The 16,573-nt window shown below is 38.3% G+C and overlaps 1 protein-coding gene across 2 annotated transcripts in view; it reads left to right on the top strand.

The window, feature by feature from the left end:
• The window catches only part of GRM8 (glutamate metabotropic receptor 8), a 713,246-nt gene that overhangs the window by 127,358 nt on the left and 569,315 nt on the right, over positions 1-16,573 (top strand). For both annotated transcript variants that reach the window (XM_044389552.3, XM_044389555.3), the window contains exon 2: positions 11,627-11,843. In XM_044389552.3, the coding sequence (XP_044245487.1) occupies positions 11,627-11,843 (217 nt within the window). The remainder of the gene's footprint in view (positions 1-11,626; positions 11,844-16,573) is intronic.

Genomic DNA, 16,573 nt, shown 5'->3' with positions numbered 1-16,573 from the left:
GCATAACACAGTTTCTTGCCGATAATTACATAGTTATTTTCTTAAATAGTTCTGATATGAGAACCCAGATTATGCATATACTGGTTGAAAATAGTATGTGTAAAAAGCATGGGGAGTGGTGGTCTTTGTTATAATTTTATGCAGCCTGTGGCAAGTTTCTAAAATTAAGTACCTGTCAGTCGACTGGCCCTCCTCCTCACTTGTACAAATTGGGTGGTTTACACATCTGAAGGAATGCTGAAGTGAGAGACAATCTGTGGCTGGTGTTCAGTGTTCCTTTCCTTTTTTCCCTCACTTTTCATGTGTCAGCTTAATGTCATTTCCTCAGGGAAGTCTTCCCAGTCCCCCTCAGAGCTGATGAGTTACCCTGTTACTCTTTTCAGCCTACGCTTCTCTTTCCCAGTGCTTATTACAATTGCTGTTAAATGTTTATTTAGGTGATTGTTTCTTTAATGCCTGTCTTTTTCATCTGACCATATGCTTCGTGGGGGTGGAAGGACCATGTGTTGTTTGCTGCCCTATATCCAGAGCCTGCCATAGTGTTTGGAACATAGTGGGAGCTAATTTGTTGAATGGACTAATCAAAAAGTAACCGTTAAAAAGGCATTATATTTAATTTAACCACTAATCAGAAAAAGTGTGTGTATTGAATTAACCTTTTTAGTTTGCTGGTTATCATTTTCTAGAAATTACAGTGTACTGAAATGTATGGAAATTAGAAAAAAAATAGTGTTCACTTGTTTTTTGAATAAGGAAAAATTGAAGGTCAGGAGAAGCCATAAATTAGAAGAACTATAGAACTAGTTGGAATATTAAAGTCCCTTCCTTAAAAAGCGAAGGTTTTAAATCCAACTTACTATTAGGACTTTTGGATGAATATATGCAGGGTGGTTAGGCTTTAAAATTCCCACACTACTAGTGACTTGATAGATTATAACAACTCTTTCCCTTAGGAGCTACTATGCTTTCTCATTGTAAAATGTAATTAGCAGCCATAAAAAAAGTTTATTAATCTTATAGGGTATAATTATGGCTGTTTATATGTAAATTTTTTCATGTTCACAGATTGCTTGTCTTTCATTTAAATAAACAGGTTAGAATGTCATTACCAATTTGATTAACATCATTACTGTTCTTTTTCAAACAGAGCATTACCCCTTTTTCCAAAGAAAGTTTAACTGAATTGGTTAGTTTTAGGGGTTGAATTTCCAATAGCCAAACCAAAATGTCTTAGTGTAGATGTTCTGCCAAAAGTATTTGAAATCATCAAGTTATGAAAAAATAATATAACATAGGAAAGTGGAAATCTGCACAGTTGTACCTAAATTTATTTAAAGTGTCTAATGATCAGTGATGAATGATACTTGAGATGGATTGTGTCTGCTTGCCCCTCGTATCCACCATCTTTCTCTCTTTTCCTTCTGTTCACTGTGTTGGGAGACAACTCTGTCCAGACAACATCAACATGTTCTCTTACTCCTTGATTTTCAGTGAGTTTGGTCAAGGAGAGAGCCAGCAGGAGGTCAGGGTATAATTCTTTTGAATCCCTTTCTGTGGAGTTACCAGGGGTTGGCTGTGTCTCCCCAGGGAAATGATTGCTTTTCTCAAGATGACTTTCATTCATGATGCCTTCTGCTTTCTGTAACTGCTCCCTTCTCTAGCCCTTAGGGCCCAGGGGTGGCAACTGTTTGCTTCTGACTTTTACTGGATTTTGGCTTTACACTGCCATTGCCTAAATACTGCCCCTGCCTTGAAAACAGTCCCTTTATGAACCCTCCTGGAGTTACCTTAATTTGAGTGTGCCACTTCCCTGACTCATACGATACCTTTGCAAAAGTGGTGAAAAAATGTACCCTATTACAATTCAGTAGAATATCCAAATGGATTACCTGAAACCAAGAATTGACTTTGTAGTATAATATATGTTTATACTTTCAGGTATATACATGTACAAAAATGTACTCTTTATGTTTTGAAAAAAGTGTGCCTCCTATGACTAGCTCTTCATATTTGCCTCTGAAATTTCAAATTCACATCAGTAGCAAGCCATCTTTGAATTATTTATCTAGGAGTGAGAATGAATTGACCTTGTCTCTCCCTTCTCCGGTTGGCTTTGTTATCTGTGCTCTGTATTTGTGAGGAGGAAGGTTCTGGTGAGGGGTACAGTCTGCATCCTGGCCCATAATGAAATTAAACTTGTGACCTTAAAAGTACCAACATCATGCTATACTCAGCTATGTTAATTAACCACAGGCCCTTTCAGTGTGGGTGTGTAGATAGAGTTTGCTTACTCTGAATGAGCTGATGTTGGGAGAAGGATAAAAATAGAGTACAGTGAAATCTCTCTCCTTGTCTCTTTCTTTCTCTTTCTTCATGGCCTCCACAATTTCCTGTTTCAATAGACTTCCTCTCCTTTTCTTTCGCTAAGCTCTGCTGTGTAGCAACACACAAAAGTTTGTGTCCCTTTGAGTCAACTGTGGGAATTGAACTGAGAAGAAAGCCAGGAACTGAATTTCACACTTGGCCCTAACTTCTACAAGTGGGAATATTGCTATCTGTCCATTGTGCAGGCAGGATTGTTTGAGTAGGTCTTGGTTGGGGAGAAGAATAGTACTTCCTCACGTTTTTAGAAGCAAACTGAGGATAGTCATCACTCTTCATTATTATTCCACTCTTTGGCTCTACTTTTCCTTTCTCCTTTTCCTCTCCTTATTCATTTTTGGGAAGCTGAGAGGAGCATGACAGCTCAGGACAGTGTGAGGAGGGGAAGGTCCGTGCTCGACATTGACTTCTAGCTCCAACCTCCTTATTTTTAGCTAACTTCTGATTATATACTCATGTTTTGCCAAGAGCAGCTAGTGGTTTTAATACCAGAAAAGTAGTCACATCTGAAATGACAAAGTTAAATGGCTGTAATCATTATGGGTTCCTGGACCTGGTTCTGTAACAACAATAAATCCATCCCAAGACCGGGTGGCAGGAAGTTATCATAGTGATGTCTGCTGTTGCTAAGGCTGGCATTACTGGGGAAGTTCACAGGCAAACACTACCCCCTGAGGAAAGAGCATAGCTTCAAGCTGATCTTTCACTGGACAAAACCAATGATGCTATTGAACAGCATGAGGAACCCACCCCACTAACCTCCTCCACTATTAGGTTCGACAATCAATGGACAAGGTTTTTTGTAGAGAGAAACAAGAACAAAAACCTTTTTGGCAGGCATTGATGGTGAAGATGTGTGTGACTCAGGTCTTAAATTGTCTTCTCTCTGCAAACCTGTCCTCAGATGTATATGAGTGTCTTACAAGAAGACTTAAATTTACCAGGATTCTTAGGGGCTTCCTCTGAGTTGTGCTTCAGGTGGCTCATTGCTAGTCTTGTCGGGGGTGTCTTGGCTCTTTAGGGACTCTTTGTCAAACCAGAAACTGAGAGAAATGGATGCAGGATTCATAGTGTTTTGAATAGACAAGGCAAGTTTTATGCTAACCCACAGTATTTTGATATACAAACAGTGGGAAGTCCAAAAAAAAAGGCAGCTGGAATGGAATCATAAGCTTCTTGGACCATGAATGAGATTTACTGTGTCTAAGAGTCCCTCAGCCCCTTTGCATCTCAGTAATATCCCATTTTACCCTCTCAGTCATGTGCAGTCAGACTCAGTGATGGTAGCAGGGAGAAACACAGTCCATTTAAGGGAGATAGAAGCACTCTCAGCCCTGTCTAGAATATCCATTTTACAGATGAAGATAAACAAAAAGAGGCAAATAATTTTAAAATCTCTGACTTTGGTCTTTGATTAGAAATGTAATTTTTATTCTTCTTTAATGACAGATCGAAGTGTTTGCCAAGGTAGTTATGAAATTTTCATGGCCATTTTCAGCATTTCAAAAAGCTTAGTGGCAGTTGTATGCTTCCCTACAATGAGCCTGCACAGCTACAGCTAAAATGGCACTTAGTTGATTTGAACTGGAATTTTATCACCTCAGCTTGGTAACAACAGGTATCTCATGCTGATCAGACTTTAGCAAATGAATAGATCTTTGAGTAATAAAGAAAATGGGAAATGGGTGAATTTTTACTTAAATAGTTTTATAGGAAAATCTTTCAAAATCACAGTGCATGGAGAAAAATAATGAAAAGGGTCCTTGATTGATTGGTGGATATATTAATTTTTCTTTCAATGAATATTTATTGAACCTCTACCATGTGCTAGAAGGTCATGTTATAGTTGTAAACAACACAAAGAAGACCCCTGTGGAATCTGCATTTTAGTAGGGGAAATGGTATACACAAATTAACGCAGGCTATGATCAGGTGTAATGAAGGAAATAAGTAGGGTGATGAGGTACTAATGAGGGTGGGGAGACCACTGTAGGAAGGAAATCAAGGAAGGTCTGTTTGGGTAGGAGACATTTGAACTAAGACTGAAGCATGAGAAAAACCTGGAAGGACTTGGGCAAAACATATGGAGCAATAGGCATAAAGCTTGGAGGGCAAAAAGGGCTTGGCTGGGTCAGGTGAGTGAAAGGAAAGATGTCAGATGCCAAATCACAAGTTTCCTGCAGCAAGAAGTTTGGGCTTTATTGCACTACTGAGTGTTTACCCCAAAGATACAGATGTAGTGAAGAGAAGGGCCATATGCACCCCAATGTTCATAGCAGCATTGTCCACAATAGCTAAATCGTGGAAGGAGCCGAGATGCCCTTCAACAGATGAATGGATTAAGAAGCTGTGGTCCATATATACAATGGAATATTACTCAGCTATCAGTAAGAACGAATTCTCAACATTTGCAGCAACATGGACGGCACTGGAGGAGATAATGCTAAGTGAAATAAGTCAAGCAGAGAAAGACAATTATCATATGATTTCTCTCATCTATGGAACGTAAGAACTAGGATGATCGGTAGGGGAAGAAAGGGATAAAGAAGGGGGGGTAATCAGAAGGGGGAATGAAACATGAGAGACTATGGACTATGAGAAACAAACTGAGGGCCTCAGAGAGGAGGGGGGTGGGGGAATGGGATAGACCGGTGATGGGTAGTAAGGAGGGCACGTATTGCATGGTGCACTGGGTGTTATACGCAACTAATGAAGCATCAAACTTTACATCGGAATCCGGGGATGTACTGTATGGTGATTAACACAATATAATAAAAAATCATTTAAAAAAATAAAAAATAAAAAAAAAAATAAATAAAATCTTTAAAAAAAATTAAAAAAAGAAGTTTGGGCTTTATTATAAGAGCAATGGGAAATAATTGAAGGGCTTTGGGCAAGATTTTTATTTTATCTGATTTTTTTTAAAGATCAGTTTGGTTATTGGTGTAGAATAGATTTGAGAGAGACAAGAACGGAAGCAGGAAGAGCTGTCGAGTGCTTTTAGGAATTCAGACATTGTGATGGCTTGGACTAGGGTGTGACTTTTTTGCTCTACCATCACTGGGGCATGACCTGAAATGGCTAATTGAACATTAGACGTCATGTCCAAATTCTGGCCAACAGGAAAGAGGGAGGTGCATGAGAAAGATATTCCCTTTTCCTTTAAGACCATTTTTCAAAAGGTACCCTCATCACTGCTAATAATCATAGCAAAGAAGGCTGGGTAAATATATAGTCTTCTCCTGAGTGGCCAAGTCCCAGGTAAAAATCTGGGGTTCTGTCTAGAAGTAGGGAACAGTCATGAGAGGAAAATAATCTCTGCTAACTCTTATTTAAAATATATACTTACTATATGTATTTGTTTATTTTTGCTAAAATATCCAAGAGGTTATAACTGAATTTCTTTTTTCTAAATAGAACTTTTGCTTCCTTGAGTTCTAAGTCAGACTTTGGCCTGTCTTAGAGTTTGCAAGTCCAAGATTCACAGAATGACTAGCTAAATGTGGATCAAATAATTAGTTTTATTAACAGCTGGGTAAACATCAAATAACTTCCTCAGACACACAGCTGTCTGTTAAGAACTGGACTGGAAAGCATTTAGTGTGGACTTGTGGCCAAAATGGTGCCTGCTACTCCCATACCACATCTCAACCTTAGGACTCACTTCTGCCTGCACAGAAGACTTGAAATCAGCTTGTTTAACCAGAGACATAGGCTTTAGGCCTTCCCTCCAACACCTGGTTGTCCGTGGAATATGGAGAGGAAGGGTGGGCTTCTTTCCCAAGAAGAGAGGCCTAGCCTGGTCAATAGCCATACAGAGAAAAGAAGCCTGGTATGTGTGTGGGCAGGTCAGAGAATAAAGGCAGAGCCTGTTAGTGACTCTTGCCCCGTAAATATAAAGTCTGACCTCCAATTCTGTCCTCGCTCCCTTTTGGGGAGAGTAGAGTAAATGGTAGAGATCTAGGTAGAAAATATGCATTATAAAACTTCTCCAGAGAAGTAAGTTTGGGGGGTAGGAACCTCTTCTGTGGACTCAAGTGAAAATGTAATAGAAGTAAAAGAGTTTTTTCTTAAACCAATTATCAGAAAAAGTGGAAACTAAAGCAATTTTTAAAGAGAGTATGGTGATGAGTATCTTGAGTTATACAATTAATTGCCTCAAATATGCTTTATTTGGGTAATGGAAATATGACCTTAATTTAAGTACACATTATATTTTTATGGAAACTCAGCACAAGGAAAATAAGCGATAAAAAGCAAAATGACAGGTGTTTTCAAGTGATGCAATTTTGATGTTATAAGGCATTGAGAGAGAAAAAGGAAACAGTCATGTAAGGACAGTGGTAGAGAAGGCTGGAAGGGAAAATGAATGGAAAAGGACTAAGAGGTTAGGGCAGGGCTGATGATGTGGAAGCATGGCAGTGAATGTCTCTTCTATAGAGACCTGGAGGAGTGGGTATATTAGGCTTCTAGCACACTCAGGGGGTAATGGGAGAGAGGTTAACAAAAGTACTATTTATAAGGTGTAAGCACAGATAAAGGACCCAGCACTGGATGCGAAGTACTCAGAAATTGGCAACACTGGGAAAATCTGAAGGGGTAAGGGTAGAGAGTAGTCACTATAACCTTGTAAGAACTCTAGCCGTGGTTGAGAGCTTAGGTAGAGGAACACCAAGTTGGTGGGGGAAGGAGTTGGGAGAATCAATACTCTCACTTCTGTCTCCTGCCCTCCCATCTCTGTTGGTGTCTCCCAGTGGCCAAACTCAGATGGAAGCCTGAGGTGAGGGAGCTCAAGTGAGATAGTCACGGAGCAGCCTCCCAGGACATAGAGCAGGAAGGAGAAGGAGTAAAAAGGGCAAATGGAGAATGGTATATCCAATATTTTGGTGGAATGCAGGGCAGAAGGCTGTGAGGAAGGGTCTGCATCAAAATTCCTGCCACAGTTCAATTAATTAATTGTCTCCAAATAGTCATTGAGCATTTGCTCCGTCAGATGCTAGGGATACCAAATAAATCAATAGAGAGTTTGTGGGAGGCTCAAAAGCCAGCACACAGTCATGTTTCTCATGTCAGATGATGGAGGTTATGGGAGTGAGGAGGAGCAAAAGACTGCTCTGCCTGAGAGAATTAGCAAAAGCTTCACAGGAAGGAGGTGACTTTAGAGTTGGATATTGAATTTGGGCAGAAGATCATCAGGTGGACAGCATGGGCTACACAGGGAACAGCATGGACGGGGTGCAGACACCATCAGGGCATGACAGGGAAGACAGGAGGTTAGGAAGGAGGATGGGACAGAGTCTGACATCAGGGTTTAGTGACCCAGACTGAAGAGTTTGGATACCTTTTGAATGGGTGAAAGTTAACAGAAGCTTATGAAGGATGTTACTTGTTACAAAGAATGAGCTGATGAAGAATGCTTTTCCTAACACCCCCTTTTCTTGGTACATTCTCCTTCTTTTCTTTCTCATTTCCCTCTCTACTTCTGTCCCTCACCTACCACTTTTTTTTTTCACTTTTCTTCCTTCCTCCCCCTCCCTTCCTTTTTCTTTTCTTTCCTTTCCATTTCTTTCTTTTCTTTTTTCTTTTCTTTTCTCTTCTCTTCTCTTCTCCTCTCTTTTCTTTTCTTTTCTCTTTTCTTTTCTTTTCTTTTCTTTTCTTTTCTTTTCTTTTTCTTTTCTTTCTTCCACTCTTGTTGTTTCTGGTAAATGAAACTCCAGGGTAAAGGGATTAGTTAGGATGGATTTAGTGGAGGGAAAAGAAAAAGAAACATTCCAGGTTTTAAGGAAAAAAATCCCACTTCAGTTGCCAGTAGGGGGTTAATTTGAAGATAGTGGAAATATTGGGAATGCTGACACAGAAATTAAAATGCTTTATGAGCCAATGCTTAGTGGTCAACTACAATAAAATTAAAATGAGATGTGACTTCATAAAAACTTGAAAAGTTGTCTTAAAATATGACCAGTATACCCTGATGTCTATTATTCTAGACTGCAACATAGCAAAAATTGAGCAAATGAAAACACAAACATGTACTCTCAGTTTTCCACACCTTGATCTGCAAAAGAAAACTCCTCAAGACTTTGGGGAGTAAGTCCTTTACCTAATTATTCAAACAACCATTTTCTATCTGCACTTTTATTTTATATAGCCTTTACACCTGTTTAATTAATCCTAAACATGATGCTGACTGCTAATTAAACAGCCCTGAAAGTGACTGACTGAAGGTAGTAATTTGAGATAATTAGTTTTGGTTTCAAACACTCAATTTTCACACTTTGTGCTCATTTTTAGAAAGGGGTGGCTCATTATTATAGGCAGGGTGGGGGTTGTGTAAGGCATTTTACTGATGGACGCTGAGTAGCTGAGGAAGTGGGAGGATTATTATATATCCAAACAGGACAAGGAAATGGTATAGTGCTATAGAATTTGCTATAGAATGCTCCCCTATGTCTTCCTACACACACACACACACACACACACACACACACACACACACCATTCACACACGCACAGAATTCCTTCCAAAGTGAAAGTCAGGCTGCCAAACCTTTTTCATTAGAACATAGAAATGTACGTGCTCTTGATCTTTGGGAGTTTTATTTAGTAAAAGGTAGATCTCACTGAGTCATTCATTGTCTCTTTCCCAGGTAATTTGGAAGCAGGCAATAGAAGGTGAAAGAGGCCCAGATTTGGGGTGCGGTTGGAGATTTGAAAGGGTGGACTTGCTGAGGAGTCATAGGCACAAAGTGTAATCATGGGAACAATCTTCCAAGATAGGGCCAGTGTATCTAGCAGAGAAAGCAAAGGGGCAGGAAGGAGTTAGGACAGACCGGTTTTTATGGTCCCACAATATTAATAAGCAAGTTAACATGGTCCCACCAGGAGAACAGGACCAGGAAGAATTGGGGGTTAAATAGGATAAAATTATTGTTATAGTCAATATATATATAGATCAGGTTACACAGAAACTGAATGGATCCTGCAGCACCTTGGAGAGCTCCAAGCACATTGTTCTAGCTGCTGCCTGGGTAACTGAGACTTTTATATCTTGGAAAGTTTAGTTTTAGTTTATTGGCTATCGATATGGAGTAGGACTCTCTAGACCCATGAAAGGTTATTCAGATGTTGAGGGCTTTCCAAGGATGTCTAGAGGAGAGTCCACTCCATGTGGACTGGAAATTATCTGGCCAGAGTGTGGTGGGTGACAGATTCCAGACTATGCAGTCAGCCCTATGTGGGAAGATGGAACCATAGTCTCTGACATCTTAGCACTGACACTAACTGCAGGATCAGATGGAGAGCAAAGTTAATTGTTTTATGTACCAGTCAAACCTGCAACTGTAACCAAGCAACCCGAATTAGGGCATCTTGAAGTCATTTCGACTTCTGAACTTTCACACTATGGCAGGGCAGCAGAGGAGTGGCGACATGCACAGTTGCATAGCTCACGCTCCCAAACTGCACTTCTTTCACTCTTCATACTTTCCTTGGCTTTCACGGTCTCTTTCATCATGCCCCCACCATTCTTTATCTCCAGTCCCAAAGACTCTTAAACTCCATATCCCCAATATTATTGCCTACTTTTTAGTTACTTTCATTCATTTCGTAGGAAGCTTAAAAGAAGCCAATAAAAAATTAAACTCATAATTTTTGTCTTCCAAATCTCCTCTTTTTCTGTGTATCTTGGTAAATAACAAACATCATCTACCCAGTTACCAAAGCCATAGAACTAAGAGTCATTTCACGTTTCCCCTCATTACCTTCACCTTACTTTGCTTTTTAGGTACTTACAGGTTCTACACCCTTTCCCACCCCCATCCCCCCGTCATTGCCTTAGTTCAGTTTTCATACTTTCTTACTTAGATTTCTATAGTAATTTTCTAACTGGTTGCCCTACATCTAGCATGGCTTTTTAAAATTTATCTCTAAGCATAGTGTGAGCCCACCTGCATTCGATTCTTCTGGAGAGCATATTAAAATGAAGATTTCTAAACCAAGTCAGAATTTTCAGGAATGGGACTAGCTAGGTGTACATTGAAATTTGAGGGCTGCTACTTTCTCCGCTGCTGCCAATATGATCTTTCTAAAACAAAAATCTGATTATGCCACTACCTTAGTTACAGTCATTCTGTGCTTCCCCATGCCTTTGTGTTAAAATCCATACTTTTTGTCATACCTGACTAACCCTTTATCTGTCCAGCTTTGCAGTTATATTTCTTGATGTTCTTCCCTTGCTACCCTGCATTCCCTCCATGTGAAATGCTGCAATTCCTGGCATCTACCATGCCCTTTCTTGACTGTATGCCTTTGGACATGCAGTTCTTTGTGGCTGAAATGCCCTTCTTCACCTTGTTTGCCAGATTTCTTGCATCATCTGTGCCCCATGTAGCCATAATGTCCTTCCACTCTATTCTTTAGCACCCATATGTTCTTCTATCCCAGCACATTTTAAAAGGTTTTTAGGGGGAGATTTGTGGCATGTAGTTAATTTGTTACTTTGAATTTATTTAAGATAAATTACATAGGATTCCTAGTTTTCAAAGTCTGGCAATTCACCCTATGTATGTCAGAATATTGTCTATTTTCCTAAAGAAATTGTGGTATAGATTCCCGTTTTGTAATTTTTTTGGGTGGGCAGCTGAAAAGATCTTTTTATTATAAGATAACATAGTTGGCTGTTCCCAAATCTTTTTGTGGTACTCAATGATTATATCAATAAATGGTGAATAGACTTGCAAAACTATATATTTAAAGTAATTTACCAAAAGTATAATCTTAAGACTGAAATGGTATCAAGTGTAAAAAAATCTTGTATTAAATTCTCTGTTTGTGATCGTGTACCCTTTATGTCCTAAAGCCAATACAATTTCAGAGGTGACCTTTTCTGATGTGTGTATGCATTATACCTTCATTTTGGCTTCATTTTTGTGCCAGAACTTATCACTTATGGCATAAAAAAGAAGCAACAAAAAGGACAAATGTTTTGCTTTGGCTTCAGAACCTGAAGCAGCACTAAGTTCTTTCTTGCTGTTTAGAAATGTGTTTTGAAAGAAAGTGAGCTACGGACTTTTATAAAATATGAAATAAAAATAAAATAAGATTGGTGGTCACAAAACCATATTTTGACTTCAGGCTGATATGTCTAGTTTTCTGGTATAGCTTTGGCTACTTTGTCTCTTGTGAGATAATTCATCATTTGACAAGATTCTTCATGGGTTGAAATGATCTGTCATTTGTTTTACAGATACCTCAAATCAGCTATGCATCCACAGCCCCAGAGCTAAGTGATAACACCAGGTATGACTTCTTCTCTCGGGTAGTCCCACCTGACTCCTACCAAGCGCAAGCCATGGTGGACATTGTCACGGCCCTGGGGTGGAATTATGTGTCAACACTGGCTTCTGAGGGCAACTATGGAGAGAGTGGTGTGGAGGCCTTCACTCAGATCTCAAGGGAGATTGGTAAGCATATATTTATCAGATGATTGCATTTGGAGGTGACAATTTGTGGAAGTCTGAGCATCTCCAAGTGCTCTCTGATCTGTATGGAATAATTAGAGCTCCCACAGATGCATGACCCAGGCTGTCCACTCTAGGGGGAAGTTGGGTTTATTATAAATGATTTTGTTGTTCATGGTCTATCAAGGTGACACTTTGGTGCTAATTTAGGAAATAGAGCTCCCGACTCAGGTGAACATTTTTTAAAGTTGTCTGTTTTGATGAGGGAGTTTGCTGGCACATTAAAGCCACTGTAAATTTGAATAAATGACATACTATTTGATTGTTCTAGATGGAAGTTTACATTAGCAAGTCATTAAATTAAAAAAAAAAAAGGCAGTGGAATTTAACATCCAACACTAGAGGGATTAAGACTGGTAATCATCTTAAAACAATACTGAAGTAGCCCCCGAGGCTATACTTCAGCAATATTCTTATTGTCATATTTGACTTTTTGCATTTTTATTCTTAACCTTATACTCTGTAGCTTACAGTGGAATGAAGGGCAGTATGTAAAATTTGGGTCAGAACAAGGTGCTGATGAGCTCTGTCCTGGGCTTTTATCAAGGTGCTTATCCAAACCTCCATAGGCATTTTACCACATGTATGTTTAGCCATGAGGTTGTAAATCCATTTCATTATGTGAAAAAAACAGAACAACACAAAAAACAACTTAAAGTGCAAATCTTAATGCTGACTGGTCAACAATATAACTTGGTGGGTGAAAGGAGACATATTGTTACTTAACAAATACTATTATTCTTATTAAGAATTACTGAATAAAATGTACATATTTTTTCTCTAAGAGAAATAATATTTTGTGGAAAAATTAAAGTGCCCCTTGGCTGTTTTGAGTAATTTTGAATTTGAAGGAAGAAATTATACTGATAATTTGTTGTCTTTCTTGGAGGCTTCAGCTCAGGAAAAGACCATGGGAGTGATTTGGGCTTATGTAGAATTACCAAGGATGGAGTCTGAAGTTATATTATTGGAATAAGATTTCTCTCGAAAGACTTGAAGATGCTTGGGATCTGTTCTTCTGCATATACTAGGGCATGAAAATTTATTATACACAATAGTTAGTATATTTAACATTTGTTCCAGTGTTCCAAGCCTGGTGTTGTTGGACAGATTGGGTTAATTGATTTAATTGAAGAATTGTCCACACCTGTTGTTAGTGTCCATGATACCATACTCTTTGCTCTTTGGAATTTTAAATTCCATCATTTTTGCTATAAAAATGATTCAAACATTCAATTAACTTTAAATGATTACCAATTATATTATCTTCTTGGATAAGAATCCATTATCTTGGAGGAAATGCCCACTCAAATGAAAACAAAAGCTTCTGGAAGCAGGGTTAATGCATTATTTAAGCAGCTGATGTCAGTTCCCACCAGAGTGATAATTCTACAAGAGAAGGAAACTGATAGAGTATGTATTGAAATGATATGTTTTTTTGCAGTGATCCTGTACATTCTTCAACTACAGGTCACATTGTGTGCATGAAACAGATTGCTATGAAAAATTCAATACCGGACATAATTTGCCAGTTGTTGCAGAATCTGATAAAATGCATTGTTCTAAAAGTTAAGTGAGATCGCAGTTTTATTCTTTTGACTAAAAAAAGAAATACTTAGTTTTCTCTTTTGGGGAGCATTGCTATACTTTGGTAATACTGTCACATAAAAGGATTCAGATGGTGCCATTCATTATTCCTGGGAGAAAATAATTTTAGTGCCTTGTGTGTGCTCCTGATTAGAGCAACATGTTTCTTCAATGTTGATCCTTTCAGTATTCTGTGACTTGATTGGCTGTCCATTCTATTTCAGCTCTCACTTATCTGGGGAATGGAGGAGGGCTGGATTGTCAATTAATATGCAGAATACTGAAAAGGCCAAATTGGTACCACACTAGAGTATGCCATGGAATATATTAAATATCAAAATCATCCCTCATTTTAATGACAAAGATTTTTATCTAGAACAAAAATAGCTGAAAATTAAACCTTTTACATGACAATGATATTAATGGGAATAGCAAATGGTAGCAACTTAACCCATTCTGAAATGATCTGATGACTCTGATGAAAATTCATTAGTTTTGTAACATTCACTTCTCTTACTACAACATTGATGACATTTCTGTCACCAAGTTAGTAGTATGTTTTTAAAAATCTTAGTATCTTGACTGAGAAGGAGATATATAAATTCATTTTGTGGAGTGTCTGCCTATTAATAAAATTATATATTTTCCCAACTCTTATAAATTTTCCTGTACTCTGTTCAGATTTTCTCTCTTTAGGAACATTGATTGCTAAGAAGTTTCAGTGTAAATTGAGGCTTCCAATGTTTCCTCTCTGATTAATTCAGACAGATCATAATGGAATGATAGTGAAGTGAAAATCTGTTTAGTGATAAATTGCTTGTATGGTTTGATTAGAATATTTTTCATTTTAACAAATCTGAGACTTGCAGGAAGTGTGTGTGAATCTTGGAGAATGAAGAAAATAAGTAAATGATGGTCATGAACACAGACAGATGTCTGTGATGCCTCTTACCTAGCCAACATCCATCTAGGGAGAGCAGGACAGGAGTTACTTGATAAAATAAAGACAAATAGTCCTTTGATAGCTGTTATAGTATCAGCCCGAGGCATTCTTGACTATAGGATTTTTTTTTTTTTTTTTGAAAAGGCCAAAACATATTTGAGATCAGCAAATAGCACATTTGATTGGAGCATAGTTTGTGTCATGAATTATGGGAGACAAAATTGGAAGACTTGACATGGACACATAGTTGAGTATTTCACCTCCCAGAGAGGTAATTTTATTCATCTTCTAGTCCATGAAGGAAACTGCTGAGGGGAGAGGGATCTATCAGGACATGTGTTTAAGAGTGTAGTAATGAGAAGTGGAAGATGGGAAGACCAGTTGAAAGGCCTTTGCAGTATCAGTCTTGGCTTGATATAGGGCAGTGACAATAGAAATGGAAGAGGGAACAGACTTAGGAGACATTTGTGAGGTGGGGTCTATGGAACTTAGCAATTGATTGGAGGTAGAGCTTGAGGGTAAGAAAAAAATTAAAGTTGAACTTGAAATTCTGAACCTGGGCAATTAGGAGAATGCAAGTGCCACAAATAGAAAAGAGTCAGTAAAATGGAGAGGTTGATTTGGAATTGGGTGGAAAGTGTGGTTTGGTTACAAATACAGTAAATTGTAGGTATCAATACATATCTTTTTGGAGAAAAACAGCAAAAAACGTTTGTCTAGAGCTGAGAGGGGAACTGAGATATAGACCTGAGGTTCATTCTCACAAAATTGGTAATTGAGGTAGGAAAGGTAATTGCTGAGGTAGAAGATATAGAGTGAGGATTGAAAGGGGCTGAGGATAGACTCTTGGGGAGAAGTTTTATATATAGTTATGTGATAACAAGACTTGGTAAGGATGCAGAGAAAAGGGAACCCTTGTACACTCTTGGTAGGAGTGTAAATTACTGCAGTCATTATGGAAAATAATATGGAGGTTACTAAAAAATTAAAAATAGAACTACTCTATGATCCAGCAATCCTACTTCTTAGTATATATCTGAAAAAAAATGAAATCAGTATCTTGAAGAGATATCTAGACTCTCATATTCATTGTAACACATAATAGTCATAATAGCCAAGATATGGAAGCAACCAATGTGTCCATTGATGGATGAATGGTCGAAGAAAATACATATAAGTGGAATATTATTTGGCCTTAAGAAAGAAAGAAATCCTGCCATTCATGACAACATAGATGAACCTAGAGGACATTATGCTAAGTGAAATAAGCCAGACACAGAAAGAAAAATAATGCCGAAAAAGTTGAACTCATAAAAGCAGAGGGTAGAATGGTGGTTGCCAGGGGTTAGGGAATAGGAGAAATGGGTAAATGTTGGCCAAAGGATGTAAGCTTTCAGTTTTGCCAGACGAATAAGTTGATATGCCAGATGAATAAGATGAATGTATAGAATGGTAGCTATAGTTAAAATACCGTATTGTATACTTGAAATTTGCTAAGAGAGTTGATCTTAAGTATTCTCACCACAAACACACACAAATAGTAACTATGTGAAGTGATGGATATGTTAATTAGCTTGATTGTGGTAATCATTTCACAGTATATACATATTTCAAAACATCATGTTGTACACCTTAAATATATACAATTTTCATTTGTCAATTTTATCTCAGTAAAGCTGAGGAAAATTGATATAAATGGAAAAAAGTGTGGGAATAATGGCCTAGACTTAGCAAAGCTAAGAGTATGGCAGAGTGTTCTCTTCTCTCGATGGGTTTGTGGCTATGAGGGGACTCTCCGTCACCTTTGAAGAAGATTTCCATGATGGGAGATGGTAGGAGTTCTTAAATTCAAGGATATTGAGCAGATTTTCATTGGAGAACAGGAACTTTTGCCAGAGAGCATAGCTGAACATGTGTGGTCGGTGGCAGGAAACAAGGAGTGTCCTTGAAGGGATGCATTAGTTTCCTAGGGCTGCCATAACAAAATGCCACAAACTAGACGGCTTAGAACAGTGGGAATGTATTGTCTCACAGATCTAAAGACCAGAAATTTGAAATCAAAATGTTAGCTATGCTGCTTCTAAAAACTGTAGGGGGGAATCCTTCCTTTCCTTTGGTAACTTCTGGTTTCTGCTGTTCATCT

The sequence above is a fragment of the Ursus arctos genome, unplaced genomic scaffold (genome assembly GCF_023065955.2).
Source record: "Ursus arctos isolate Adak ecotype North America unplaced genomic scaffold, UrsArc2.0 scaffold_3, whole genome shotgun sequence".
Classification (NCBI taxonomy): domain Eukaryota; kingdom Metazoa; phylum Chordata; class Mammalia; order Carnivora; family Ursidae; genus Ursus; species Ursus arctos.
Note: the sequence above shows the minus strand (reverse complement) of the source record. Positions and strands in the feature narration are given on the sequence as shown.